Consider the following 26,462-nt stretch of genomic DNA (forward strand, 5'->3'; position numbering starts at 1 on the left):
GTAGCATCTAAAAGTGGACATTTCAAAACAAAAACAAAAAACAAAAAACAAAAAAAATGGGTGGGTCTTCCCTGGTGGAGCAGTGGTTGAGATTCTGCCTGCCAATGCAGGGGACACGGGTTCGTGCCCCAGTCCGGGAAGATCCCACATGCCGCGGAGCCTGTGCTCCGCAACGGGAGAGGCCACAACAGTGAGAGGCCTGCGTACCGCAAAAAAAAAAAAAAAAAAGGGTGGATTAGACTGGTTGGACTTCTGAGTTCTGAAGAATAGCTTTTCTACTAACTTTCTTTGACAGCTTTGAGTTTGGCAAACCTGGGTTTGAATCTCAGCCCTGTCACTTGCTGGCTGTGTTATACTGGGCAAGGCACTCAACAAGCCTCCGTTTTATCATCCATTAAATGGGGACAAAATTGCATTTCCTCTTACTGATAGCAAGAAATCATGAATGTAGAATATGTAGTTCATCATCTGGGAGATAGTAAGCAACCAATAAATATTATCTACCTCCCCCTATCCACAACCTTACCTGCCGTCTATCTTCTGGGTAGTTCTGCATGATGTGGAGGTACACCTACCTGTCCTCCTCTTGGCTGTACCTCCAGGCTCCTTGACTTGGAGGTCATTCCTCACTGAGCGTTTTCAGGTGTAAGCTTCCACTTGTGAATCACAAGTCTGGAATTCTGCAGAGACCTAGCAGGACATGAGACCTGCATATTGCACAAGCCCTGGTGGGCTGGGGTCCTGACTGTGAACTTGGCTCCTGTTCCCTCACAGGTCCAAGTGGGTTCCTCTGGGTGACTATATCTCCTCCAACACGGATGAGTGCACGGCCACGCTGATGTACGCCGTGAACCTGAAGCAGTCTGGCACTGTTAACTTTGAATACTACTACCCAGACTCCAGCATCATCTTCGAGTTTTTTGTAAGCCCCTGGCTGAGGGGGAAGGTGGGAGGTAAAGACCCTCCGAGGCTCAGATTCATTTACAGGAATCACACGCATAGTCCTGCTCGGGAAGTTTTCACAGTTGTCTTCCCTCTGGAGAGAACTGTGGTCAAAGTGAGCTGAGGTTTCAAAAGGCAAAGAGAAAGGCAGAAGTCAAAGGACCCTGGGGGGAAGAGTAGATAGAGTCTGGGAGATTCGTAGGTGTTCTGCCCCGTTCAGACGTGAAAACAGCACGTAACAGCTCTGAGTTAATGCATAATTTCTTTAGTGTCCACGTACTGACATTTTGTGTGTGTAACTAGCTCCTGCCATACTTCAAATCTCATGACTTCTGAGCTCGGTCCTTCTCCCATAAGAAGGGCCCTCTGAAGGGCTGGGGCATCGTGGGGTAAGCAACTTGTTTCCTTAGAAAGCTGAGAGGCTCTAATCTCAAATTCCTGCTGCCTCAGGTTCAGAATGACCAGTGCCAGCCCAATGCAGATGACTCGAGGTGGATGAAAACCACAGAGAAAGGATGGGAATTCCACAGTGTGAGTATCAGAGCAGTCTTCTCCCTGGAGATTCCAGAAAAGGGACCAAGGGCCTTTCCTCCAAAGAGTGCTTCCTCCCCATCTGGGCCTCCACTCTTCTCTCCCTAGAGGGCAGTTGTCTGACAACATGAGGATGCTGTAGTTTCTCTCCTCTTGAGTTGACATGATATGGATGTGAACTGACTCGCTCCTCTGGCTTGACCCCAAGGACCAGCAGCTTTCTAGCTTTAAAGGCCCAGTCTTCTGGGGCTGGGGCATGGATTCATAGGACCAGAGAAGAATGAGGGAGTTTCAGCCACCCTGTTGTCAGTACCTTCAGGTCCCTTCATTGGTCTCAACATAGAAGTGCTCATGGTATATGTGACTGAGGGAGAAGTGGGAGAGGGCATGAGAGGGTTGTAAGAGGAGCCTTAGAAGGAGAGAGGAGGGCTCCCCTTGTGGCGCAGTGGTTAAGAATCCACCTGCCAATGCAGGGGACTGGGTTCAATCCCTGGTCCGGGAAGATCCCACATGCCATGGAGCAACTGAGCTTGTGCGCCACAACTACTGAGCCTGCACACCACAGCTACTGAAGCCCGCGCACCTAGAGCCCGTGTTCCGCAACAAGAGAAGCCACCGCAATGAGAAGCCTGTGCACCACAACGAAGAGTAGCCCCTGCTTGCCGCAACTAGAGAAAAGCCCGCGCACAGCAACGAAGACCCGATGCAGCCAAAAATAAATAAATAATTTATAAAAAGAAAAAAAGAAGGAGAGAGGAGCTGAGCCAAGCTGGGAGGAAGGGCAAGTCTGAGGAAGTTGAGGGAGAGGAGCAGAATAGGCACTGCCATGCAGGCTGCAAGAGGAGGGATCCCAACAGGAGGCTAATGCAATGGATTAGCAATACCTGTCTCTATGCCTGAACTAACTCCTCCTGTTTGTGGTTTTTAGGTTGAACTAAATCGAGGCAATAACGTCCTCTACTGGAGAACCACAGCTTTCTCAGTGTGGTCCAAAGTTTCTAAGCCTGTGCTGGTGAGAAACATCGTCATAACAGGTATGGAGAACAGAGAATGGGGTTGGGTCTGGGGTCTGATGCTGACTTCAGCAGGGAGGGTGTGGGTTAGTCCTCATGGGGCTCAGTCTCTAGGCTCAATTCTTGCTTTCCTATGTCGTTCTTCCATCCTAGGAGTGGCCTACACTTCAGAATGCTTCCCCTGCAAACCAGGCACATATGCAGACCAGAAGGGTTCCTCTTACTGCAAACTTTGCCCAGCTAACTCTTATTCCAATAAGGGAGAGACTTCTTGCCACCAATGTGACCCTGACAAATATTCAGGTGATGTTTCTGAGGGTGGGAAGAGTTTGGTGGGGGGGTACCAACATATACACAGGGACAGACAGGAAGTGGAGCCATCCTTTTGGCCAAGCTGAAGACGATTCTTCTTAAGCACTTGCTTTCTGGGCCCTGGAAGAGCCCAGCTAATCCGCCAATCACTCCTGAAATGCAATCATTCAGTAAGTATTTATCAGGCCTCTACTATCTGCCAGGCCTTTACTCTAGGTGTTTGGAATACATCAGTGAAAAAAATAGACAAGGGTCCCTGTCTTCATGGAATTTACATTCTGGAATGTAAATGGGATACATAATAACTATAATAACTACATAATAAATATATAGTAAATTATATAGTGTATTAGATAGCAAAAAGTGCAGGGCACCATGGCAAAAAGCAAAAGCAGCTCAGAATTAGAGGAATTAGGAAAGCTATGGAAAGGGGTTGCAATCGTTTTTTAATGAAACCTTAATTAAGATAATAATTATAAATAATGTATACAGTAGATAAAAGAGGTATAAATTTATATTTTAATTTATAACAATTAATATCAAAGTTAATTTTTTTTTTTTTTTTTTTGCGGTACGCGGGCCTCTCACTATTGTGGCCTCTCCCATTGCGGAGCACAGGCTCCGGACGCGCAGGCCCAGCGGCCATGGCTCACGGGCCCAGCCGCTCCACGGCATGTGGGATCTTCCTGGACCAGGGCACGAACCCGTGTCCCCTGCATCGGCAGGCGGACTCTCAACCACTGTGCCACCAGGGAAGCCCTATCAAAGTTAATTTAGAAGAGCCATGAGGTCGTATTGTTACGCAAAACATTTTGATAGCGAGAAGCTATAATCTTTTATCCACTGAATTCAAAGCATCCATTTAATTCAAAGCAGGCCTTGTCAGGAAATCCAGGGTTCCTTGGAACACAGCTGGAAAACCACTGCTCTAAGGGAAAATAAGAGGACAGTGGGAAGCAGCCTATTTCTGCAGTCCCTGGATAATTTCCTGAAACAGCCCAACTTGAGAAATGGGACCTGGTTATTTGAGAGGATCTCGGCAGCAGCAGGGCTCTGGTGTAAGATGGGTAGTGTCCCCAGAGGGCCCTGTGCTTAGACAGTCCAATGACTGGCACAGCGACCAATCTCCAAGACAGGTTCTGAAACAAAACAGGTAGGGAGAGAGAAAGAGTCCCCTCCCTTCCCCTGCAAATGCCCATAACTATTCCATTTTTCCTTTTTTACACAGAACTATATACAAACCCGGCTCAAGGCCCTCTCTTAATTAGACACCCCCATCCCTACACAGACACACCCACCCTTCACACAGGTGTCACAGTACGTGTTTGCTCAGCCAAGACCCGCCACTGACCCTGTGAGCTGCTTATTTCTACACCATTCCTAAAATAGAAGTTCTATTTATCTACACAGATCTTGCCAAATGAGTGTAGCTTTCAGGAAGAACAGAGATTTTTAGATCTTGGGGGAAGTTTTTTTTTTTTTTTTTTTTTTTTTCCGGTACGCGGGCCTCTCACTGTTGTGGCCTCTCCCGTTGCGGAGCACAGGCTCCGGACGCGCAGGCTCAGTGGCCATGGCTCACGGGCCCAGCCGCTCCGCGGCATGTGAGATCTTACCGGACCGGGGAACAAACCCGCGTTCCCTGCATTGGCAGGCGGACTCTCAACCACTGTGCCACCAGGGAAGCCCTTGGGGGAAGTTCTTACCTATAAGTCTAAATTCCTGTTTTTCCACTTGAATTTCGTATTCCTCTTCCCTGCTCTATCAATAGCGGCCTTTGTTAGTCTTTTTCTCCAGCTCCCTTTCCAGCCCCACTGTGGTACAGGGTTTAAATGACAAGGTGGTTCTAGAAGAACTGCCTACAGAGTGTTTTGACCAATGCTATGTAAATTGATTTCTATCCAGAGACCGGTTATGAAGGTATTAGTTTGGGAGTCTGAATTCTTGGAGTCTATTCTCCTTTTGCCACTGATTTCTCCATCCACTTCTTTAAATGGAAAGTGAAATTTTACTATGAAGAATATGTTCAGCTTGGGATACAAAGAGTATCACGTTTCTTTGGGACTTGATTGTTCCAGAATACAGGGTCAGTGGGAGACTGGGAAAATGCAGAGAGAGTCTGATGAGAGCCTATGATGGAATGTACATAAAGGGAGTGGCAGGAGGCCCTGTGACCATTTAGTCTTTCATTTGTAAATATATTCTGAGTGGCCACTGGGTGCCAGGGCTTAGGCTTGATGCTAGGGTTACAGCTGGTGCTGCCCTCCAGCTTATGTCAAAAGTGGAAATGTGGTTATAGAAACACCAAGTGTAATAACTCCACGGTACAGGAGGTGCTAGGATAGGAGTACTGAGTGTAATGTGCGGTGGAAGCAAAAGAGGGAAGCGGTCAGTCCTCTCTGGGGAGGGAGGAAAGGCTGCACTAGCTGTGGTCTTGAAAGATAAGCTATCTTGAAAGATGAGTTGGTGATTTGATGGGGGCAGGATATTCTGGAAGAAGTGTGAGCCAAGGCCAGAAGGCTCAGGGATCCAGGAGTAACTCAGCATTGCTGGAGCTTACTTAGAGAGAATTAGCATCCAAGGCTAAGAGGTGGGCAGGGAACAGGTTACGGTTAAACCCTTCTGTGCCATTGCTACAGAATTGGGATTTGATCCTATCAGCATTTGAAGCCATTAAAGAATGTGAAACTGGGAATGACATGATCTGGCTTGTGTCTCTGAAAGACCATTCTGGTTGCCATTTGGAAAATGGATGAGGAAAGGAAGAGCTGGAGGCAGAAGCTACAGTCAGAAGATTTTGCATCAGGTGCCATTGCCCGTATCCAGGACCTAGACTAACGAGGAGCTGATGCACATGTGGATGTCAGGGACAAAGGCTTGACTGAAAGCATCTTTCTCATTGAGAGATTAAATTTGATCATTAGGATTAATTCCTTTGTGTTATGTTTAATATTAGGGATTCATTTCCTAATAGAACAGCACAGGGTTTAAGGGCATGGACTCCAGAATAAAATCACTGCGGTTCAAATACTTGCTCCACCACTTCCTAGCTGCGCCACCTTGGGCAAGTCACTTGTCTGTGCCTCAGTTTTCTCATCTCTAGAATGGGAATGACAATGATTGTATCTGCCTCATAGCATCATTGTGTGCACTGATTAAAACAGGTAAAGTGTCTGGCATGTAGTAAGCACTAATTTTATTTATTCATTTACAATAAGGCCTGTCCCAGCAGTCTTCTTGTGGTCTGAAACCACTCTGGGCATAGGTAACAATAATAAGTCACTTGTACAGTACTTTACAGTTTACAAAACATTTTCTCATTATTCGTAGCATAGTGCAGGGGTGATATCCCCATTACAAATGAATTAGGAGACACTCACAGAGGTTAAGGGATTTGCCCAGAGTCTGTGGTGGTGTCGGAGCTGGGCATTGGGTTCATTCGGTACTTAAATCTTCAGGGGAAATGTTTTCCTTGGATAAAAAGGATCAGAACAAGAATGTTGTATTTCCGGAGGCAGGGGGAAGATACGGAAAGGAGGAGGAAGGTGCAGAAAGAGCAGGTGGAGCCCCCAAGATAAACTTTATCTTCAAACAGTTTTACCCAGGGCCAGTCCTACAGGAATCACTTTTCATTTCCTCAACAAATATCTAGGCCAATCCTTCAAACATGACTAGTCTCCAGCTTCAACACCTTGATGAAACCTGAGCTGGGAAAGTGAGGTCTGGCTCAGCATTTGCGTTAATCATTTATTAAAACCAGTTTAGAAGTTGTCAGTGTGTAAACAGCTGGACCCTTTTTGCTGGGGTGTCAGGTTGAACAAATATTTGACAAGCAGAGAAAGGTCCTTGTGTGGAATGCACTTTCTAACACATAGCTTGCAATTTGCTAGATCCAGTATGCAAGGGCCTGGGAACTGGCTTATTTTCAGCATCTCCCCCCAAATTTCTCCTGGCCAAGTCTGTCAAAACCAGGAGTCCCTGGATCCCTCTATGTTGAAATAGGCCTTTGTTTGTTAACCAAGTGAATGATCTGAGAGACCCCAGCTGTTTCTCAGCCAGTAGTTCCCTCTTGCCTACGCTAATTAAGATGGGGACAGAAGAGGCATGGAAATATGTGATTGAGGGAACTCCCCAGTGCAGGCCAACAAGGCGGTAACTAGGAGATTCTCTGATCTAGCAACTCATTTGGTGCCTTGGGAAGAAGAAGGGACCAGTTGAGAAATAAGCCTTAACTGGAAGAGAAAGGAAACTTCTAATCCTTATTAAAAATCCCATGACAGGGCTTCCCTGGTGGTGCAGTGGTTGGGAGTCCACCTGCCAATGGGGGACACGGGTTCGTGCCCCGGTCTGGGAAGATCCCACATGCTGCGGAGTGGCTGGGCCTGTGAGCCATGGCCGCTGAGCCTGCGCGTCCGGAGCCTGTGCTCTGCAATGGGAGAGGCCACAACAGCGAGAGGCCCACGTACCACACACACACAGAAAAATCCCATGACAGTTACCAAATAAAAATAATTCCCACAAACCCAGGTGATAATGGTTACCAGCACTTAGCAAATTCTTACTTACAATGTGTCAGCTATGTGCTGGCTCCAGTAAGTAGGTGTTATTATTCCTGCTCTACAGGTGAAAGCACAAAGGCTCAGAGAGGTCAAGTAACTTGCTGAAAGTGACACAGCTACTAAATGATTAAGCAGCATCCAAACCCAGATCTGTCTGACTTAAAACTCTTATTCCATTCTACCAAACTGCCTGTCAGGTAACAGAGAGAGAGAAGAGGTCTCACCATTATCACCTGCTTACCTGCAGGTAACACAGCAGTCATATTAGAAATAGTGGTGACAGTAGTAGTAGGCAGTATTGCGCTGGCACTCTGTAAAGCAGTGGGTTTTATTCTGGAGAAAGTAAATCTCCTGGAAATTAAAAAAAATTATTTGCATGAAGTATGTATATTTTTCAGGCTACAGGAAACAGGTCTTTTTTTCAAATTCTTGAAAGCGTTTGTAATTCAAAAAAGGTGAAATCCATTGCTTTAAAGAGGGATTCATTGAACTAGTTCTTGCTCTCCAGGGGTTCATAGGGTTAAAGCAGAACTAAACTGGGCATAAGAAGAATATACAGAGGGGCTTCCCTGGTGGCACAGTGGATAAGACTCCACACTCCCAATGCAGGGGGCCTGGGTTCGATCCCTGGTCAGGGAACTAGATCCCACATGCATGCTGCAACTACGAGTTCTCATGCCGCAACTACGAGTTTGCATTCCGCAACTAAGAAGCCCACGTGCTGCAACTAAACGTGCCGCAACTAAGACCTGGCACGGCCGAAATAAATAAATAAATAAATATTTTTTTTAAAAAGAACATACAGAGAGTAAAGTAAGTAAAAATGATAATAACATTTTTCATTAAGTTCAGGTCAAGGCTTAGAGATAGTGCTGTGAGGCCTGGGGGTGGGGAAAGTGGAAAGAGGTGGATTAAACCGTCACCTTATTTGCGTAGGATCATTGCATGGAGAAGGGGAAATACAGAGGTGGAAGGCCTTCATTCTAGGCATATATTAAGAGACAATTCAGAGACAGAATTGGAGTAAGAGGATGAAGCACTGTCCTAGCTTTCCTATGTTTTGCTTCAACCCTTCAGGAGTAGAAAAACCACCTGCACAGTCAGGGTTCTGAGGCACCTGGAAGATGGCGAGTTCCAGGGAATTGGTGGTAAACCTGCAAGATGCTCCTTCTGGCTACCTCCCTCCTTGCTGGCCCTTTGGCCAGTCCACCTCTCCGTGCCCTGCTCCACAGGGCAGGCCCAGTGGTTTCTCATCAGCACCAGGGAGAGGCGCAAAGGGTGTATCTGAGCAGAGCTTTAGGGACCAAAAATGATGCCGCTCAGGCAAAGGGAAGGTGGGCGTGCAGGATTGTCTACTTTCTGCAGTGTCTGTGTTGTGCCTCACCCCAAGGTCTTGGGCGTTATAGCATCGTGAGCAAGTGGTCAAGAGCTCTGCTTTTTTAACTTCAAATATTTGTCCTTGCATCTGCCATTTAGAAAAAGGATCCTCCACCTGCAAAGTGCGGCCAGCCTGCACAGACAAAGATTACTTCTACACTCACACGGCCTGTGATGCCAGTGGAGAGGTGGGTAGCACGGTCATGGGGCCCCTTTGCCTGCTCCTTGGGCTTTGCCAGATCCGGACCTCCAGTGGCCAGTGAAGCTGGCACCCAAGAAAACCCCACAGACCTCTGCAGTGACCCTGGGGCCAGTGGGGAAGCAAAATGAGATGACCTCATTTATTTTCAGGTCAGAAGCTGTTTTTGCCACATTTGTTCCACTGCTTATTCACATATGCTCTGTTTCAAAAAACACCTTCATTTTCTTTTCCTTGGTTTCTTCCATTTGCTTCGCCCCCTGGGCAATGGCTGCCTGTCCACGCGTACTTATTTCTTCACAGAACTCATCAGACTTGTCCCCTCGGCGCTGCTCTTGTGGGCTGGCAAAGGGGATGATTCCTACTTCCTGGCTCACTGGAGAATGGCCTGACTTGTTCCGTCTCTGCTGGCTCCCTCTTTCCCCCCAGGCTTTCTGCCTCAGAAAGACTTTCCTCTGTAGTCTGCTCTGCCATTGAGTCAACAGGCATTTTTTGAGCATCAGCTGTTGTGCCTGGCACTGTGCTCCAGCTGGGGAATCAGAGATGAGCAAGACGGGCTCCTGCCCTCAGAGGCTCACCGTCCTGTGGGGGAGGGCAGGGACAAGGAAGATGGGCCTGACGGTGTGCAGGGCGCTGGGAGAACCCAGAAGAGGAGCGACCAGGATGGGGGGTGGCGGGCAGGGAAGGTGTTTCAGAGGAGGTCATTTGTTCACACGTACAACCAGCCACTGTGCTGGGCGCTAGGGGTGCAGCAGCTCACAAAACCAAGGGAACGTCTACTCTCGTGGGGCTTAATTCCTGTTGGGGAGCAAGTGGAGGGAGAGACAACAGATAGACAACTAATGGGTGTATAATAATACATCAGATGGTAGTAAGTGGTAGGAAGAAAAACATAAAACAGGATTGGGAGATAAAGAATGACAGAGCTGTTTTAGAGAGGTAAGGATGACCTCTCTGAGGAGGTGACATTTGAGCAGAGATCTGAGTGAGGTGAAGGGGAGCTCTCCAGGCAGGGGGCCCATAGCAGGTGTAGAGGGGGCAGGTGTGTGCCTGATGACTTCGAGGTACAACAGTAAATGAGGAGGGATGGCTCAAGGGCACAAGTGGAGGAATCTGTCTCAGATTAGACATTCTGAATGAACTGCCTATATCCCTAAATCAGAGCCTCTCAAGAAATAGGAGTGGGGAATTCTGCATCATTCAGCACTAAGCATATGCTTGGATATTAGGATGTATAAATGTTTCCTGGCTGGCTGGCTGGCCAAATCCTCTTTTTGCTAATTAAGCAAGGGATAAAGTCCAATCCTTTACGGTGATTGTTTCTATAGTCATCTCTTACTGCCCCCCCACCCCCGCACTGCCCCACCCCACCCTCATGTTTCGAGCAAAATCCCCTTCCCTAGCAACCAGGCGAAATGATATATCTTGTCAGTTGCACCTTAGACCCGGTTCTATAGTGTCTGGTGTTCTGCATGACCTTGTAAAACTTATTGTCCTTTCCTTGGCCTCAGTTGACCCACTAATTACATGAGGACAATCCTGCTCCTCTTCCCCCTCCAGGCATAACATGTGGCCGATTGTGGCTGTCTTTGCTTCCTTCTGCCCCACTCTTTCCCCTCCCGGCTTAGACCAAGGCATTCTAGATCCATAGTGTGCTCTGATGCCTGCAAGCCTGGGTGCCTGCCCTCCCCTGATCACCTTGAGGATCTTTAGATGCTGAGTGGGGCCAGAGCCAGTGCTCCCACCTTGCAGCCCCGCCAAAGCACAGCTCAGGTAGGAGCCCTGGAGTATACATGGTAAGGAGTGCACAGGAATATGCAGTCACCAGGAGTGCTTTACAGAAGCCTCAGCCCTCAGGCCCACACTGGTCCTGCTCGGGATTTTGTTTTCTAAGCTGTATTTTAAAATCAAGGGACTCCTATTATTGCCTTTATGGCCTTTGCTGTGTCTCAGTGCTTTCTCAGGGACCAGGATGGCCGATCCACTGGGGCTGCTGAGTGTGCTGCTCCAAGAGATGGTCTAAATCAGTCTACCAGCTCCCCAGACCTTTCTCTCTATGAGACTCAAGGAGACAAGCCAGGTGAGATAAGGTTAGAGCGCTAGTCCAGGTCTCTGGTCACTGGCTGCTCTTCACAGGGAGAAAGGCTGAGCTGAGCAGGGAGAAGAGTTGTCTGTCTCAGGGCTCACCTCCAATGAAGGCAGCATGGGACCCTTTTAAGACCCTGCCATTTCTTATCCTTAATAAAATGGACCGATGCTTTATTCACCCACCTTTTCACATGTATGGTATGCTACACAGAGCATTTGCATCATCACCTCAATGCAATCCTTTTGTTTCTGACTTGCCCTAGGGCCACATGGGAAGCTTCACACTGCCCAACCTCACCCCTGATTCACCAAGGCCTCCTGTAATTCATCTCCTCTTCTCAATCCAATTTCTCCATCAAAAGACTAGGGACGACCCTAATAAGTGACAGATACAATGCTTCTCTTGTCCACTGACTTGGTGGCTGACCGTTCCTCTTGCCTTCTTCCCCTGGTTTTTTTGAGATATAACTGACACATAACATTGTGTGCGTTTAAGGTGTACAATGTATTGATTTTATACACTTACATACTGCAAGATGATGACCACCATAGAGCTAGCTAAAAGCTCCATCAGGTCACATAATTGCCATTTCTTTTTTGTGGTGAGAACGTTTAATAGCTACTCTCTTAGCAGCTCTCAAGTATATAATACAGTATTATTAACTCTAATCACCTGTACCTTAGATACCCAGAACTTACTGGTCTTATAACTGGAAGTTTGTGTTCTTTAACCAACATCGTTCCTCTTGCCTGGATGTCCCAGAGAACGTAGTGTCCATACCCCCATGGGGATTGTTATTATGTGCTTGGTGCCCTTGCTAGACGGTGAGCTCCTTGAGGGCAGGGGCCACGTCATTCGTCTCTGAGTCACATAGATGTATTAGACTTGCTATAGATGCCTACTGAATAAGTGAAAAAGCAAAGAAAACACTTGGAAGACAAACTGGGACACCTCAGCCAACCTCTCTTCCCCCCAGGGGTTACATAAGCCACCTCTACTCCATGCCTTTTCATGTTCTGGGATTTTCACCAGCGGCTTTTCCTGTGACATTGGTAGTAATAAGATTCTACACTGGAATCAGAGCTTTCTCTGGAGGCAACTGGTCCCCCCATTCCATCCGACACACGAGTCCTCATTAAGTCTATCCCTCTTCACCCAGTCAACATTCATTCAGCAGATATTTATTGAGCATGACCATGTGCCAGGCACTACGCGACGGGCCTGGGATATACCCGTGACCAAAACAAAGTGCCCCACCATGGTGGAGCTTTCACTGGAGCCCAGAATACCCCCACTCTCAAGGTAAATTCCTGAAGATAATCCCACACAGGCAGGCTGAGTCATGCTTTGTTTCTGCAGACACAGCTCATGTACAAATGGGCCCAGCCGAAAATCTGCGGTGAGGACCTGGAGGGGGCAGTGAAGCTGCCCGCCTCTGGCGTGAAGACCCGCTGCCCACCTTGCAACCCTGGTTTCTTCAAGACCAACAGCAGCACCTGCGAGCCCTGCCCTTATGGCTCTTATTCCAATGGCTCCGGTAACCCCTCCCCCGCCCCACTCCCTGCCTCGCGTCTGTTCCCACACCACCCACATGGGTGGGCCATGTGGGCACTCCCAGTGTCAGCTGAACACGGGCTCTGTCCTTCCAAGGGAGGCAGGAAGGGCCAGGCCACCTCTGAGGACTATGCTCGGGAGAAGAGAGGTCAGGGTGGGCCCTGTTTGTAGGTCCGAGTCATACTTGAGAACTGCTGGCCTTCCTCCTCATTCCAACTTTGAATGTGACTCAGGCCTGAAGGGACCCAATCCTCACATCAGAGGCTTCCAGCATGTGGCAGGGATGCTACCTAGAAGGTTTAGGGAGCTGGGATGGCCACATTGACACAATCAGAATTTGTAAGCCACTCTGCAAAAAAGGAGTTGGGGGGATTTGTATACCTATAAATGTGAAGGCATTTGAGGATAACAATGTGACAAATAATATTAACTATATATATCAGACCAGAGGATATGTTTAAGCTTTAAAATGAATAATTTGATGGGCCAGTAGCCTAACTGGAATATGAGAATGAAGGGTCAGTGTTGACACCCTGAGTTTGTTAAATACATTGTCAGAATGCTTTCAAGTCAGCTTGATGTCACTGGGCAACGGTGCTCAGCACCACTCTTGTTGGGCTGCCCACCCCTGTTGCCACTTGTCTGTGTGACAGCAGCTCCAGTAAGGGTGGCCGTGGCCTTCCTGCTGAATGCGTGGATCTTACGGCTCCCCCAGATTGTAGCCACTGCCCAGCGGGGACCGAACCAGCCGTGGGATTCGAATACAAATGGTGGAACACGCTGCCCACGAACATGGAAACGACTGTCCTCAGTGGGATCAACTTTGAGTACAAGGGCATGACAGGTAACTGCCTCCCTCCTGACTGTGAGCTTTCAGCTCACTGCACTGCCACAGGGGTTTTTCCCACCTCACGTTTCTTCATAATAGGGATGTCTGGAGAAAAATGAGCTAATCATGCCATGCACTCCCTTGCGTGCTCCACTGCCCATGGACATATAATATATATACTGGCAAGCCTTTGTTTTAGAGACAGAAACAGAACTAGAAACAATGTGTACGCACTCCAAAGGCCATGCTCTGAGAGTTTCAGAGACTTTGACCAAAGTAGCCAGACAAGTAACATGGTTTGTTTGGCAGTGATTCTGAACGCCTCAAAGGATGGTGTTATCTCTCTTCCAGAGTGTCATCAGGGTGCACATTTGCCCTGCACCCAAGACCACTGGGCATTAACTCTTCCCTCTCCTTTTCCAGGCTGGGAGGTGGCTGGTGATCACATTTATACAGCTGTTGGAGCCTCAGACAATGACTTCATGATTCTCACTCTGGTTGTGCCAGGATTTAGGTGAGGAGTACAAAGCTAAAGGGAAGCCCACACCACCCTTGGCCACATCCAAGTCTCACATAGCTAGGAGTGTTGTAGAGGAGAGGGCTTCTGGCTTGTGGAAGTGTCAGTTCAGAACAGAGATCATGGTTATGGTCTGATAAAGTTAACCTGAATGCTAACACTCATTCTTAGTTGCTGCCCATGCTGATTACCTACTGCTCTCTCATCCCGTCTAGCTTCTCCCATCATTTGGCCACATGCAACTTGAATTCCTCCTCCTCGCAGCATCAGATAAGATTTTAAAAACCTGTAAAAAAAATAGGGCCACAGGTGACCATAGACATTTCATCTTTATTTGGGGCAAGAAGATTGGGAGGGGGCTTCCCTGGTGGCGCAGTGGTTGAGAGTCCGCCTGCCGATGCAGGGGACATGGTTTGTGCCCCGGTCCGGGAAGATCCCACATGCCGCGGAGCGGCTGGGCCCGTGAGCCATGGCTGCTGGGCCTGCGCGTCCGGAGCCTGTGCTCCGCAATGGGAGAGGCCACAACAGTGAGAGGCCCGCGTACCGCAAAAAAAAAGAAGATTGGGCGGGATTGTTCTTATATTTATCCCATATCCCAAGAAGACCTAGGATAATAAGCAATTTGCTTGCCATTAAAAAAAATACAGGCAGGGTGGTACGGTGCAAAGAACACGGGACTGGGAGATAGGGCACTTGAGCTTTGCCACTTACCGGCTAGGTGAACTTGGGAAAACCATTGTGCCCCTATAGGCTTTAGGCTCCTTGTCTGTACAACAAGAGGGATTGACAGTCTGTGATTTTAAACTAACTCAGATTGAGATGATTCTTCTAGCCCAATCGGTTAGCACCACTGTGTAGGGAGGAGCTGGGAACTGGAGGTCCTCAGAATTCAAGCAAATGGCCAAAGCCAAAAGAAAAGCCGTAAATGGATTTCCAAAGCCAAAGTGAACTCTTCTGCATATATGTGCTTTAGAGGTCAGGGGGAACCACTGAATCGGTGTCCCAGTTGCAAATTTGGCTTCTCCATTCCCTCCTCAAGCTCCCTCCTTTCCATCCCTGGCACAGTGCTCAGCCACAGCGGTTGCTCAAAAGGTTTCCCTTCCCTTAATTTACATTACTCAGAGCCGAACAGCTATATCCCATGTTTATGAGGTAAGCAAACTTTTTAGACTTTTGGGAGGTAACACTCCCCTAAGTACTTTTCAATTTGCAAATATGATTATAGCAGTAAAGCACTTCCTCACCCCACTTATCCCCCCCCACCATCCCCACCCATCGGGCATGGCTGTCTTTCTCCAAAGAAGGACCAGCCTGAGAACCTTGTTAAAGAAACAAGTTGAAGTACCTGCTAATTCGATCCAGGCAAAACCCCCACTATCCCTGGGAGAGAGCTGCTGAGCGAATGCAGACAATTGACATCTTATGATAGTGATGCTTCTCAAACTTTAACGTGCATATGAATCACCTGGGAATCATGTTAATGCACAGATTCTGATTCAGTGGGTCTGGAGACCACATCTGCTTGTGAGGCTATACAGCATTTTACAAAGCACTTCCACATCTGTTATGCCTTCGGATCTTACCACAATGATGGGAGGTAAATAAGAAATATTATTACCTCCGTTTTACAGATGAGGAAACTATAGTTTGTCTAGGTCAAGTTCACACAGCTAGGATGGCAGAATTGGACTTAGTCTATGCTCTTTCCAACATACTCAGAACTTAATCCTGTCCCCCAGCAGACCCTTTGCTGCCATCTGGGCTCTTCAATAAGCACTGTCTGCCTCTGGAACCGACTTTTGATTTCTGCCCCACAGACCTCCACAGTCCATGATGGCAGACACAGAGAATAAAGAGGTGGCCAGGATCACATTTGTCTTTGAGACCATCTGTTCTGTGAACTGCGAGCTCTACTTCATGGTGGTACGTTTTCCTTTCTTTGCCTGCTTTGAGGCTTCCAGGGACTATTGGGAGGGTTGGTCCCTCTGCCGTGTCGGGGTATCAACATAACTGACACCCTTGCTTACAGTGATTTCGCAGAGGAAGGGCCTGTTTGTCAGGAACTGCACCGTTTAATATGGGTCTAACCCACTGTGATGGCCCCCAGGATGGCAGCGGTATGGGCATCCTCTCCCCACCAGCCACCCAGCCATCATGCCTTCTTCACTTATCTGTCTTGGGTTCAGGGTATGAATTCTAGGACCAACAGTCCTGTGGAGACGTGGAGAGGTTCCAGAGGCAAACAGTCCTATACCTACATCATTGAGGAGAATGCTACCATGAGCTTCACCTGGGCCTTCCAGAGAACCTCTTTTCATGAGACAGTAAGCTCCACCCCTTACTCAGGTGCTCAGCACCCAGAAGAGACCTCTGAACCTGGAAGGATTCCTACATTAGCTTAAGTATGAGGTTGAGCTTCAGAATCCAGGGGTTAGAAGACTCCTAGGAGTCAAGCAAAGAATGCCTATTCCAGCCCCTGAGGAGCACCTAGCCTTGTCCAAATGACTTCCAGGGGAAAATGACACTGTAAACTCCTAAAATTACCCGTCCCTCCTCAGCAGACCTGCCCTGAGGACATGTGTGGTTCCTGACCTGGTATACCCTGTTCAGTCCTGCTCTTGTTTTTAATAATAATAACTCTGGTTTTGTGTATTTTCTTAACTCAAAATAATGTAGGTTCACTGCAAGAAACCTTAAAAGATAGAAATAAGCAAAAAGAAGAAAATCCCCCATAATCCTACTACCCAGAGATAACCCAGTTAACATATGAAGTATCTCCTATACAGTCTTTATTTCTCTACAAATACTTTTTTTTTCTTTTTTTTTTCTTTTTTTTTTTTCTTTTTTGCGGTATGCGGGCCTCTCACTGTTGTGGCCTCTCCCATTGCGGAGCACAGGCTCCGGATGCGCAGGCCCAGCGGCCATGGCTCACGGGCCCAGCCGCTCCGCGGCATATGGGATCCTCCCAGACCGGGGCACGAACCCGTATCCCCTGCATCGGCAGGCGGACTCTTAACCACTGCGCCACCAGGGAGGCCCTTTTTTTTTCTTTTATAAGGAAAAAAAAACTGCTTTTTATAAAAAATATGAGCATCTACTGCATATTTCCCCACGGTACTTAATATTTTTATATGTCATTTAAACTGTTCAGTCTTATTTTAAAATGACACAAAATGTACATAAAGAGTTACTGTTAAGTGAGTAAAAAGAATAAGATGTTTCTAAAGATTTTTCTCAAGTATCATTGGATAAAAAATATTAAGTCATACTCTACTACTTCCAGAGCACTCAATTGCTACTGCTCAGGACTTGGCCCACTCTTGTCTCTGTTTCCAGGGAAGAAAGTACACCAATGACATCGCCAAGATCTACTCCATCAATGTCACCAACGCTATGGATGGTGTGGCTTCCTACTGCCGTCCTTGTGCCCTGGAAACCTCTGACATAGGCTCCTCCTGCACGTCTTGTCCTGCTGGCTACTATATTGATCGGGATTCAGGAACCTGCCACTCCTGCCCCCCTAACACAATCCTGAAAGCACACCAGCCTTATGGCGCCCAGGCCTGCATGACCTGCGGTCCAGGAACCAAGAGCAACAAGGTGCCAGCAGTTGGCCGTGCATCCTAACCTTGGCCCTCTGAATGGACCACCTCAGAGGGTGCCGGGTCCTGGGTGGGGTTCTTGAGGGGCTGATACCCAAGGACTCCCCCAGTATACTCCCAGGTTGGCGTCCTAGAGGACACCCATCCAGGCTATGACCATAGATGGAGAGTTCCTAGCTGTAGTGGTTGGTTTTCAGGGTCTGGGCCTCAGTCATGAGTGAGTCTCATCTTCAGGGGATGGGTAAGGGAGATCTGTGACCATCTGGTCCAGAGGGTTATTTGACATCTGTGAAGAGACCTGAAGGGAAGGAGTAGTGGGACTTGTGGCTCAAATTCAGCCTACTTCAGTCCAGCCTGTTATCATGGGAATTTGCCTCCTCTTTGTGGGGAGGGTAACCCACCTTTGCTGGGACATATGGTTAATTGGCATATTGCTGTCTCCTTTCCCAGGGGTTTCTTCTAAAGTGGAGCAGCGGTGCTGTTTCCCCCATGCACTTCCTGAATCTAAGAAAATACTGTGACCAAAAGCTCTTAGTTATTCATTAATGCTTTTAAGTGAACTTGAATTTTACTAATCACAACCACATGGACACACATTTGTAAGACATTGTTTACACAGTCTGCAGATGCTGCTCAGTTTAGCTGTGCAATAAGTGCATCAATTCTGCAGACCCCTGGCAACCTCTCTGGGGCACCCTGGACTTTTGCCACAAAATTCCTCCCTCAGGGCTCCCTCTGCTGCTGTGGGAGGGATTGACAGTTGTGTAAGGTCGCTGCTGCCTGGAGACCTTAAAATGAGCAAGAAAGGGGTTTATGGCTCAGTTTCCTACAGAGAGCCTGGGAAAAGTAATCTGGGGTTCAGTGAGTTTTAAATGGGGGAGGGGGACCAGGCTTGTAGCTTCTCTTCTGCCATCTTGGACACCCTTCTTCCAGTTAGCACCTTGTTGTCTTTTGCTTGAAAGTAAGAAGGGCTATCTTGTGTCTTGAGAGAGTTTTATAATCTAGGCATAGGAACAAGGCTACAGAATCTGACTCAACTACCTACTGAAAAATAAGAGGTTTGGGTTTGTACATCATATATGTGCTAATAATTGAATGGCAAGATGTACATAAACCACACTAGCCCTTGTTTTGCATCTTTTAATGCCCACCCCTAATCCATACTTCCTCTTCTCTCACCCTGCGTGGGCTGGACCAGGCTGGGGAGAGTGCCTGCCACTCTCCGTGGGGCCTCCTCGTGGCCCTGCCTGCGCAGCCGGCCTGACGTACCCCTTTCCCCTCAGATCCACTCCCTGTGCTACAATGACTGTACCTTCTCAGTCAGCACTCCAACCAGGACTTTTGACTACAACTTCTTGGCTTTGGAAAACACCGTCTCTCTGGCTGGAGGACCAAGCTTCACTTCCAAAGGGCTGAAATATTTCCACCACTTTACCCTCAGTCTCTGTGGAAATCAGGTAAGCTGTGCAGGTACTGACCATGTGAGAACGGAAAGGGGGTGCCAGCGGATCAGAGGCCAGAGGACACGGGAGGTTCAGATCGCAGAGGACTGGGGAGATTCAAAAGTTTTTTAATGATTAATATTCTCCCTGAGGACCTTCTCCTCTAAAATCAAATCATCTGGATTATAAACATTTAGGAAAACAAACGTGTTTAAAATAAGGTGTAGGGAATTCCCTGGCGGTCCAGTGGTTAGGACTCCATGCTTTCACTGCCAGGGCCCAGGTTCCATCCCTGGCTGGGGAACTAAAATCCCACAAGCCGTGTGGTGCAGCCGAAAAAATTTTAAAAAAATTTTTAATTAAAATAAAATAAAATAAGGTGTACATTTACTCCTCCCTGACCTTTATTCTCTCAAAATGATTATATAAAAACTATGCACAGGGCTTCCCTGGTGGCGCAGTGGTTGAGAGTCCGCCTGCCGATGCAGGGGACACAGGTTCGTGCCCCGGTTCGGGAAGATCCCACATGCCACAGAGCGGCTGGGCCCGTGAGCCATGGCTGCTGAACCTGCACGTCCGGAGCCTGTGCTCTGCAATGGGAGAGGCCACAACAGTGAGAGGCCCGCGTACCGCAAAAAAAAAAAAAAAAAAAAAAAAACAACTATGCACATACATCAACTATACTTCAATTAAAAAAAAACTATGCAGGAGAAAGACTTTTTCTCCTTAAAAAAGCAGTCTTCAGTAATCATGACACTTGCCTTTCATTTTCTAGAGGCTGAATAAAATAAATGACTCTTTATTTCATCTACATGTATCTTTGCTGACAGTACATGTTACCATCAGCATTTCAGACTGCTGCAAATATTTTGGATGCAAAATTCAAAGGCAGAAATGTAAAGGGTAATCACACCACCACTGCACTTGACTAAATTACAAACAAGCCAAGATTAGCGGTTGGAAAGTTAATTTCAAATGTTGCAAAATAAAACACGTCTTGAGCATTTAGTCTGTGACTGCGTGTGGAGGTTAGGCCTTTATACCACACAGCTTCTACCCATCTTCTGAACCAGCAAAAAAGTTGATTTGTGTTTATAGAGAGAACATGCCAAGAAATAAACTAATCTGTGAAAGATTAGAGACAGATGTCTCAATCTTGTTTTTAAGACGTCTTTGAAGAAGTTAAAGCCTCAGAAGTGACAGTGATAACTCAGGAATTGAGACTGATTAAAACAAGCCCCATGCAGCAAAAGTTTCAGTCAGTGAGTTAGGAGAGAGAAGATGGGAATTTGGAGAGTCTGTGAGTTTTCTTTTCTTTGCTCCCTTATTCTTATATAATCTAAAGGTTCCTTTCTGTTCTCATGTTCTTTACCTATTTCTTACAATCTTGAAAATAAACTGAGATACCAGATTTAGCAACTTAGCTCTATTTGTAATAAAATTTATCATATTGAAAATCCTACATTCTAAATGCTTGGTCCACTTAAATTTAAAATATTGAACAAATGATCTTATATTAGCAAACATGTTATATATTCATATTCCATAAATTTGAAGATTTATTTATTTATTTTTTTGGCTGTGTTGGGTCTTCATTTCTGTGCAAGGGCTTTCTCTAGTTGCGGCGAGCGGGAGCCACTCTTCATTGCGGTGCGCGGGCCTCTCACTGTCGCGGCCTCTCGTTGCGGAGCACAGGCTCCAGATGTGCAGGCTCAGTAGCTGTGGCTCACGGGCCCAGTTGCTCCAAGGCATGTGGGATCTTCCCAGACCAGGGCTTGAACCCGTGTCCCCTGCACTGGCAGGCAGATTCTCAACCACTGCGCCACCAGGGAAGCCCAAATTTGGAGAATTTTTAAAGGAACAGTATCTCAATATCTCTTCTATTACAAAATCTCGAGGAAGGAGTTTCAATTCCCTCCATCTTCCAGAGTTCTATTCTATACCGTATGGGTTGTTAAAGACTGGAGGAGAAGCAATCTTTCTTCTGTTGATAAATATTTTTAAATGGAATAGGGTCCAGTAGATCCTAAGATGTCCTACCTCAAGGCAGGGAGAGGGCTGGTTATGGGGTCTGTTTTAACCCCCCAGGACGCTCTGGAAGGTGCTTCCACAGTAAGTATGGTAGAATCACAGCTCCAAGGAAGACACAGAAAGGGAATGGGAAGCAGGCCAGAGGTCCAGATAAATTTCATGGGATTAGTTACACATTTCAGTATCTGCCTAGAAAACTGACTAGGATAAGGAAGGCCCTTAACTGGTGGGCTGGTAGATTAGATCTCCAAATCAGTTGCCACCTTCACAATGCTGCTTATATAGGGCTCCCAGGTGACTCCAAGGAAACAAAAGACTGGGGATCCCTGAGCCAGAGTTCCGGAAACTAGGACACCTAGGCCTTATTCTTAACTTTTTTATCTTTTAAAATCTGTCTTGTAATTAGAACTGGAATGAATCATTCCACTGCAACACACTCTTAGAAGGTTGAAATTTTAGACACGGAGAAACTGTTCCCTGTTCCCTTTTGGGAGTTATTCTGTGATCACTCATTTCTTCCCACTTCCTCCCTACACCCCCCTGCCCAGGGTAAGAAAATGTCCGTGTGCACCGACAATGTCACTGACCTCCGGACTCCTGAGGGTGAGTCAGGTTTCTCCAAATCCATCACAGCCTACGTGTGCCAGGCGGTCATCATTCCCCCGGAGGTGACAGGCTACAAGGCCGGAGTGTCCTCGCAGCCTGTTAGCCTCGCAGATCGGCTTATCGGTGAGTAACACAGTTGCTCTCGCCTGTCTGAGCGTGTCTGTAAGAGAGAGTGAGCCTACCAGGCTCTGAGGTAAAAGGCCCCAGGTGAGGGGCCCAACCTCCGGACCTCTGTTTCCTATTCCATCCTGGGGTACGAAATGCCCCTGGGGCCACTGACAAACCTTTGGTTCACCCTTTCATGAGCCACTCAAGGATGTGATGAGATGAAGGAAGGTGGGATGTGGACAGGTATTGAAAGAACAGAAGTGGTTGCCAGCTAAATGCTACTAGTGAGGACTAATTAGGAGCTCTAATTTGGCAGGGGTGACAACAGATATGACTCTGGACGGAATCACCTCCCCAGCTGAACTTTTCCACCCGGAGCCCTTGGGAATACCGGACGTGATCTTCTTTTATAGGTGAAAATGAGAGGCCAGGCTAATGCAAGTGAAACCCAGGGCTCCTCCGCAATCTCTGTGGTGTACCTCCCTCTCTAGCCACCTACTACTTATCAAGCCAGACCACTTCCAAGGTCTAGCAGACCTGCCCAGCAATGAGCACTAAAAGCTGGGATTTCCCCATCCTAGCTTCTTGGGTATTCCTGGGGCAGGTCTGCCCCTGGTGGCAGGGAGGAATACTGGATGACCTGTGGCGGACTACCCTTCCTGCCTAAGGGAGGCTCCAGTGTTGTGCATCTGCTAGCCTTTCCTAGACCAGTGCACTTCCCCTTGACCAGATCTCCCTGACCCCAACACTCTCCTGTGTGTCAGGCCACAGCCCAAGTCCAGACTTCCCCAGTGAGGGAACTGTTCCATGTTGACTTTACTTAGTGGCTCTCCAATGACACAGATGAGTGACTCGTTCCCCCATGGGGGCTGCTTTCTCTGCAGGTCCAATGATGTGACCCAGTCCTGCAGTTCTGGGAGATCAACCACCATCCGCGTCAGATGCAATCTGCTGAAACGTGGTCCTGGAAGTCTGTCGCTGCCAAGGTAAAGGGATGTAACAAAGTCTCACTCCCTTGGCCTCATAACGTCCCAAGGACCAAACAAGAGTACTGCAAAAGAGCAAAAGAGAAAACCATGTGAGATCCATTAATGGGTTCTTGGGGACACAGTCATGGCTCCAAACCCTCAGTCTTTAGATGTCAAGAATGGAGCAGAAGGAAGAGTCAAAGCTACCCTCACACTCCCAGACCATTATGGGAGCAGCTGCCTTGCAAAGTGACAAACTGCTGGGGCTGAGAGCCAGATTCAATTCCCCTCCTCCACTTACCAGCTCTGTTATGGATACAGTTCTTATCTTCTCTAGGCCTCTTCTTCCTTCTTTGTAAAATGGGGATAGTAATAAATTCCCTCAGGGGGCTGTTATAAGAATTAAATGAGATAATGAGACGTGAGGACTTCCCCAGATGTCTTCCCCAGATGTGGTTACTTCCTATTATCATTTGGATTAGTAAAGGCAAGGGAATCCTAGGAATCTCTCTATAACTGGAAGACCCTATTCTGAGTTTAATAGCTGAGGGCACTAAATTGAGGACTCCTGAACTAATTTGATTACAGTACCCTTCCCCCACCAACCTTCCTTTTTTTCACATAACACGAACATCTTGAGGGGTACCAGTCTTGAGGAAGATGGTTTGGGAAATGCTGCTCCTAGACAACTGATCAGGGAGATGGGGAGCCAAGCAGCACATTTTGACCCAGCAGTGGTGTCAAAATGTAAGATCACTATTCTTGTTGCAAACGTTACAGTAAAGTACACTGTGGATAGCAGTGACCTGAAGTTTATTCCTGAACCCTGCCCCCCACCTCCACCCTCTGCAGGAAGCTGCATGTGACTTTTGCAAAATGTCACATGTCCATGGGTTGGACAGGAGCTTCTGAGGGGTTAGTTGGGCAGCCATGCTAGAGCTCAGACAGCTTACATTAGTTCTCATCGGATGTCAGCAGAAACAAACGGGCAGAGGGTGGGAGCCCTGGTGAAGGCCGGAAAGGCCTCTTATCATCCGGGAAATCGGAGAGCAAAACCTGGGTTAAGGACTAGTTGGAAGGATCCTGATGGAGCTAACAGTTTGGCAAGGAGAGGACAGATCCGGCAAGTTATGAGATGACAGGACTCCAGCCAGATCTTCCCAGCAGTCTTGCGAGTGTGTGCTCATGTCTCCTTTCTGCTCTGCTAGCACATGTTCCGATGGGACCTGTGATGGCTGTAACTTCCACTTCCTGTGGGAGAGCGAGGCCGCTTGCCCACTCTGCTTGGCTGCTGACTACCACGCTATCGTCAGCAGCTGCGTGGCCGGGATCCAGGTAGGTGTCTCTGCTTGGGGACTTCCCAGGAGACAAGGGAATGTGATATCTGAGCTCCTTGTTTTTCTCCCCGATAGAAGACTACTTATGTGTGGCGAGAACCAAAGCTGTGCTTGAATGGCATCTCCCTGCCTGAGCAGAGAGTCACCATCTGCAAAACAATAGACTTCTGGCTGAAAGTGGGCATCTCTGCAGGCACCTGCACTGCTATCCTGCTCACCGTCTTGACCTGTTACTTTTGGAAAAAGAATCAAAAGTACATGATGGGGTATTGCAGTTTGGGGATGGCCAGGATTGGATCATTGAGCTGGAAGAGAATATCTGAGAGTATAAATTCATGGGGCTATTCTCTGGCATTGGCCACAGTCCCTGTGACTCTGGCCAGAGACGTGTTGAGCCACTTATCCAGTGTATGCCTTGGTTATCCTGACTCCTAAACAGGGATGGTATCGCACGGCAGTCTGTGAAGGGCTGTTAGATTCTCAAAAGAAAAGCAAAGAGAATTCTTAATTTGTTATTATTAATGATAAAAATAATGACTTTACAATTCCATTATTTCTATTAAGCTTTGCGATCACAGAAACACCTATACTTGAGGAAAAAGATCCCTGACTTGGGAGTCCGATTCCTTAGCTGTATGCCCAGCCCAACACCATTTTGCTATGCTTCAGTTCCATTACCCATGGTATGGGAATATCTCTCTGCAGCCCAGCCTTTCTCCCTCTTTCCCTTGTATTCCACATTTTGGTGTCTTGTCTTTCCCATCCCCTTGTTTCATAGGCTAGAGTACAAATACTCCAAACTGGTGATGAATGCTACCCTCAAGGACTGTGACCTGCCAGCCGCCGACAGCTGTGCCATCATGGAAGGCGAGGATGTGGAGGATGACCTCATCTTTACCAGCAGGCAGTCACTCTTTGGGACGATCATATCATTCACCACCAAGGTAGGGAGCCTGGCCAGTGCACTGAGGTCAGCCTGGAGGGCTGGAGAAGATACCAGTCCTAGGATACTGAATGACCCCACACTGTTCAGGGACCACTACTCTGCTCCCCATCCTCCATACTATTCTATCCCCCCACCCTGTGAACCCTGGCTTCTGCCTTCTCTATTTCCACACCAATACTCTTTCCCCTGGGGCCCAAGGCTGCTATTGACTAGGCTCCCTCTCTCCCGACATGCACTCCAGTGGATGGACTGTTTGGGCCTTTTAACTTCCAGAAGTATTGAACCACCCATGTTGTAAAATTCATGACCCCCTCCCCCCTGCCCTTTTTTTTTTTTTCTTTTTTCTTTTTTTGGAGGGAGGGGAATAGGTGATCTCTAGGAGCAACTTCCGATAGAAGTGCGGCTCTCCTCTGGCCATTGGAGGGTGCTGTCCCACGGATGTCTGGGCCTGGGCCTGGAGCAAGCAGAGACTATTCAAGCAACTCTTCCAGGGCCGCTGCCCTCTGCAGCCCCACTCTGCCAGTGCCCACAGCTCACTGCTGCCCTGAACCAGTTCATCCAAACGGGGTGGGGAGGGATGGCGAGGAAAGGAAGGTGGGGAGGTGTTTACTTGGCTGAATCTCATTCCCTTTGTGCTGATCTTCCAGGGTGATTCCCTTGGCCTCCTTAGACCTTGAATTTTTTTTTTTTTTTTTTTAACCAATGGGAGAACAATTTATCCTGGGACGCTTGAGTCTTTCTGGAACTTCTAGAATTCAACACAGATGCAGAGGAAGGGGTTTTAAAGATATTTCTTACCCTCTGACTGGCTGAAGGGAGCAAGAAAAATAGAGGATATCTTAGGTCCATGTTTCCACAAAGCCACTGAAAGCAGGAATTTCATGAGGGTTCCTTCTGTCACCTATTTTCCATTTCTCTCCTTTGTTCCCCAAACTTGCCCACATGCAGCAGCCAGCTCCTGTCACCATCTCTCTTTCAGAGGACTCCTGATGGATTTGACTTGGTGCCACTGAAGACATCCTCAGGAGGCCCAGACGTGGGCATGTGAGGGGCGCTGCCCTGCCTCACCTGCCACCTCACCTGGGCACATCACCTTGCAAGCCTGTGGCAACGTGGGTACCAGTTTCCTGCAACACCCACTGCTGGAAATCTCTTCGTTGTGGCCTTATCAGAAGAAGTCTGAATTTCAGATCTTTGTTTTTTTTATAGAGTACCCAAACCCTCCTTTCTGCTTGCCTCAAACTTGCCAAATATACCCACGCTTTGTTTATATATTACTCCCTCGCTTGCATCTTGTTTCCCAAAATGGACCAGGCATTGGAGCCTTAGCTTCATCTGCTCATATTTCTTATAGGTCTGGAACAAAAGTATTTCTCTCTTTTTAAGTATAGAAACTCCTTCCCCTGTCCTCTTACTTAAGGGCACAAGCAGCTGGGAGTCTCCCTGATCATACGCCCTCAGCTCATGATCTCTTTAGGAGAGAGGCTGGGTGAGGAGGGTACT

The 26,462-nt window shown here is 47.7% G+C and overlaps 1 protein-coding gene across 4 annotated transcripts in view; it reads left to right on the top strand.

The window, feature by feature from the left end:
• ELAPOR1 (endosome-lysosome associated apoptosis and autophagy regulator 1) overlaps positions 1-26,007 on the top strand; it is a 68,128-nt gene extending 42,121 nt beyond the window's left edge. Inside the window, exons 4-22 of one of the 4 annotated variants that reach the window (XM_060086065.1) lie at positions 775-922; positions 1,393-1,473; positions 2,402-2,507; positions 2,640-2,789; positions 8,831-8,919; positions 12,379-12,556; positions 13,289-13,417; positions 13,826-13,916; positions 15,737-15,842; positions 16,106-16,243; positions 17,256-17,519; positions 18,805-18,978; positions 21,543-21,723; positions 22,025-22,121; positions 22,593-22,694; positions 23,885-24,011; positions 24,089-24,267; positions 24,792-24,957; positions 25,939-26,007. In XM_060086065.1, coding sequence (XP_059942048.1) covers positions 775-922; positions 1,393-1,473; positions 2,402-2,507; positions 2,640-2,789; positions 8,831-8,919; positions 12,379-12,556; positions 13,289-13,417; positions 13,826-13,916; positions 15,737-15,842; positions 16,106-16,243; positions 17,256-17,519; positions 18,805-18,978; positions 21,543-21,723; positions 22,025-22,121; positions 22,593-22,694; positions 23,885-24,011; positions 24,089-24,267; positions 24,792-24,957; positions 25,939-26,007 — 2,575 coding nt within the window. Of the gene's footprint in view, positions 1-774; positions 923-1,392; positions 1,474-2,401; positions 2,508-2,639; positions 2,790-8,830; positions 8,920-12,378; positions 12,557-13,288; positions 13,418-13,825; positions 13,917-15,736; positions 15,843-16,105; positions 16,244-17,255; positions 17,520-18,804; positions 18,979-21,542; positions 21,724-22,024; positions 22,122-22,592; positions 22,695-23,884; positions 24,012-24,088; positions 24,268-24,791; positions 24,958-25,907 lie in introns of all 4 variants that reach the window. The other 3 variants (XM_060086087.1, XM_060086072.1, XM_060086083.1) reach the window with 3 other exon arrangements.
• Positions 26,008-26,462: the final 455 nt, after the last annotated feature.

Source organism: Mesoplodon densirostris, chromosome 2 (genome assembly GCF_025265405.1).
Source record: "Mesoplodon densirostris isolate mMesDen1 chromosome 2, mMesDen1 primary haplotype, whole genome shotgun sequence".
Taxonomy (NCBI): domain Eukaryota; kingdom Metazoa; phylum Chordata; class Mammalia; order Artiodactyla; family Ziphiidae; genus Mesoplodon; species Mesoplodon densirostris.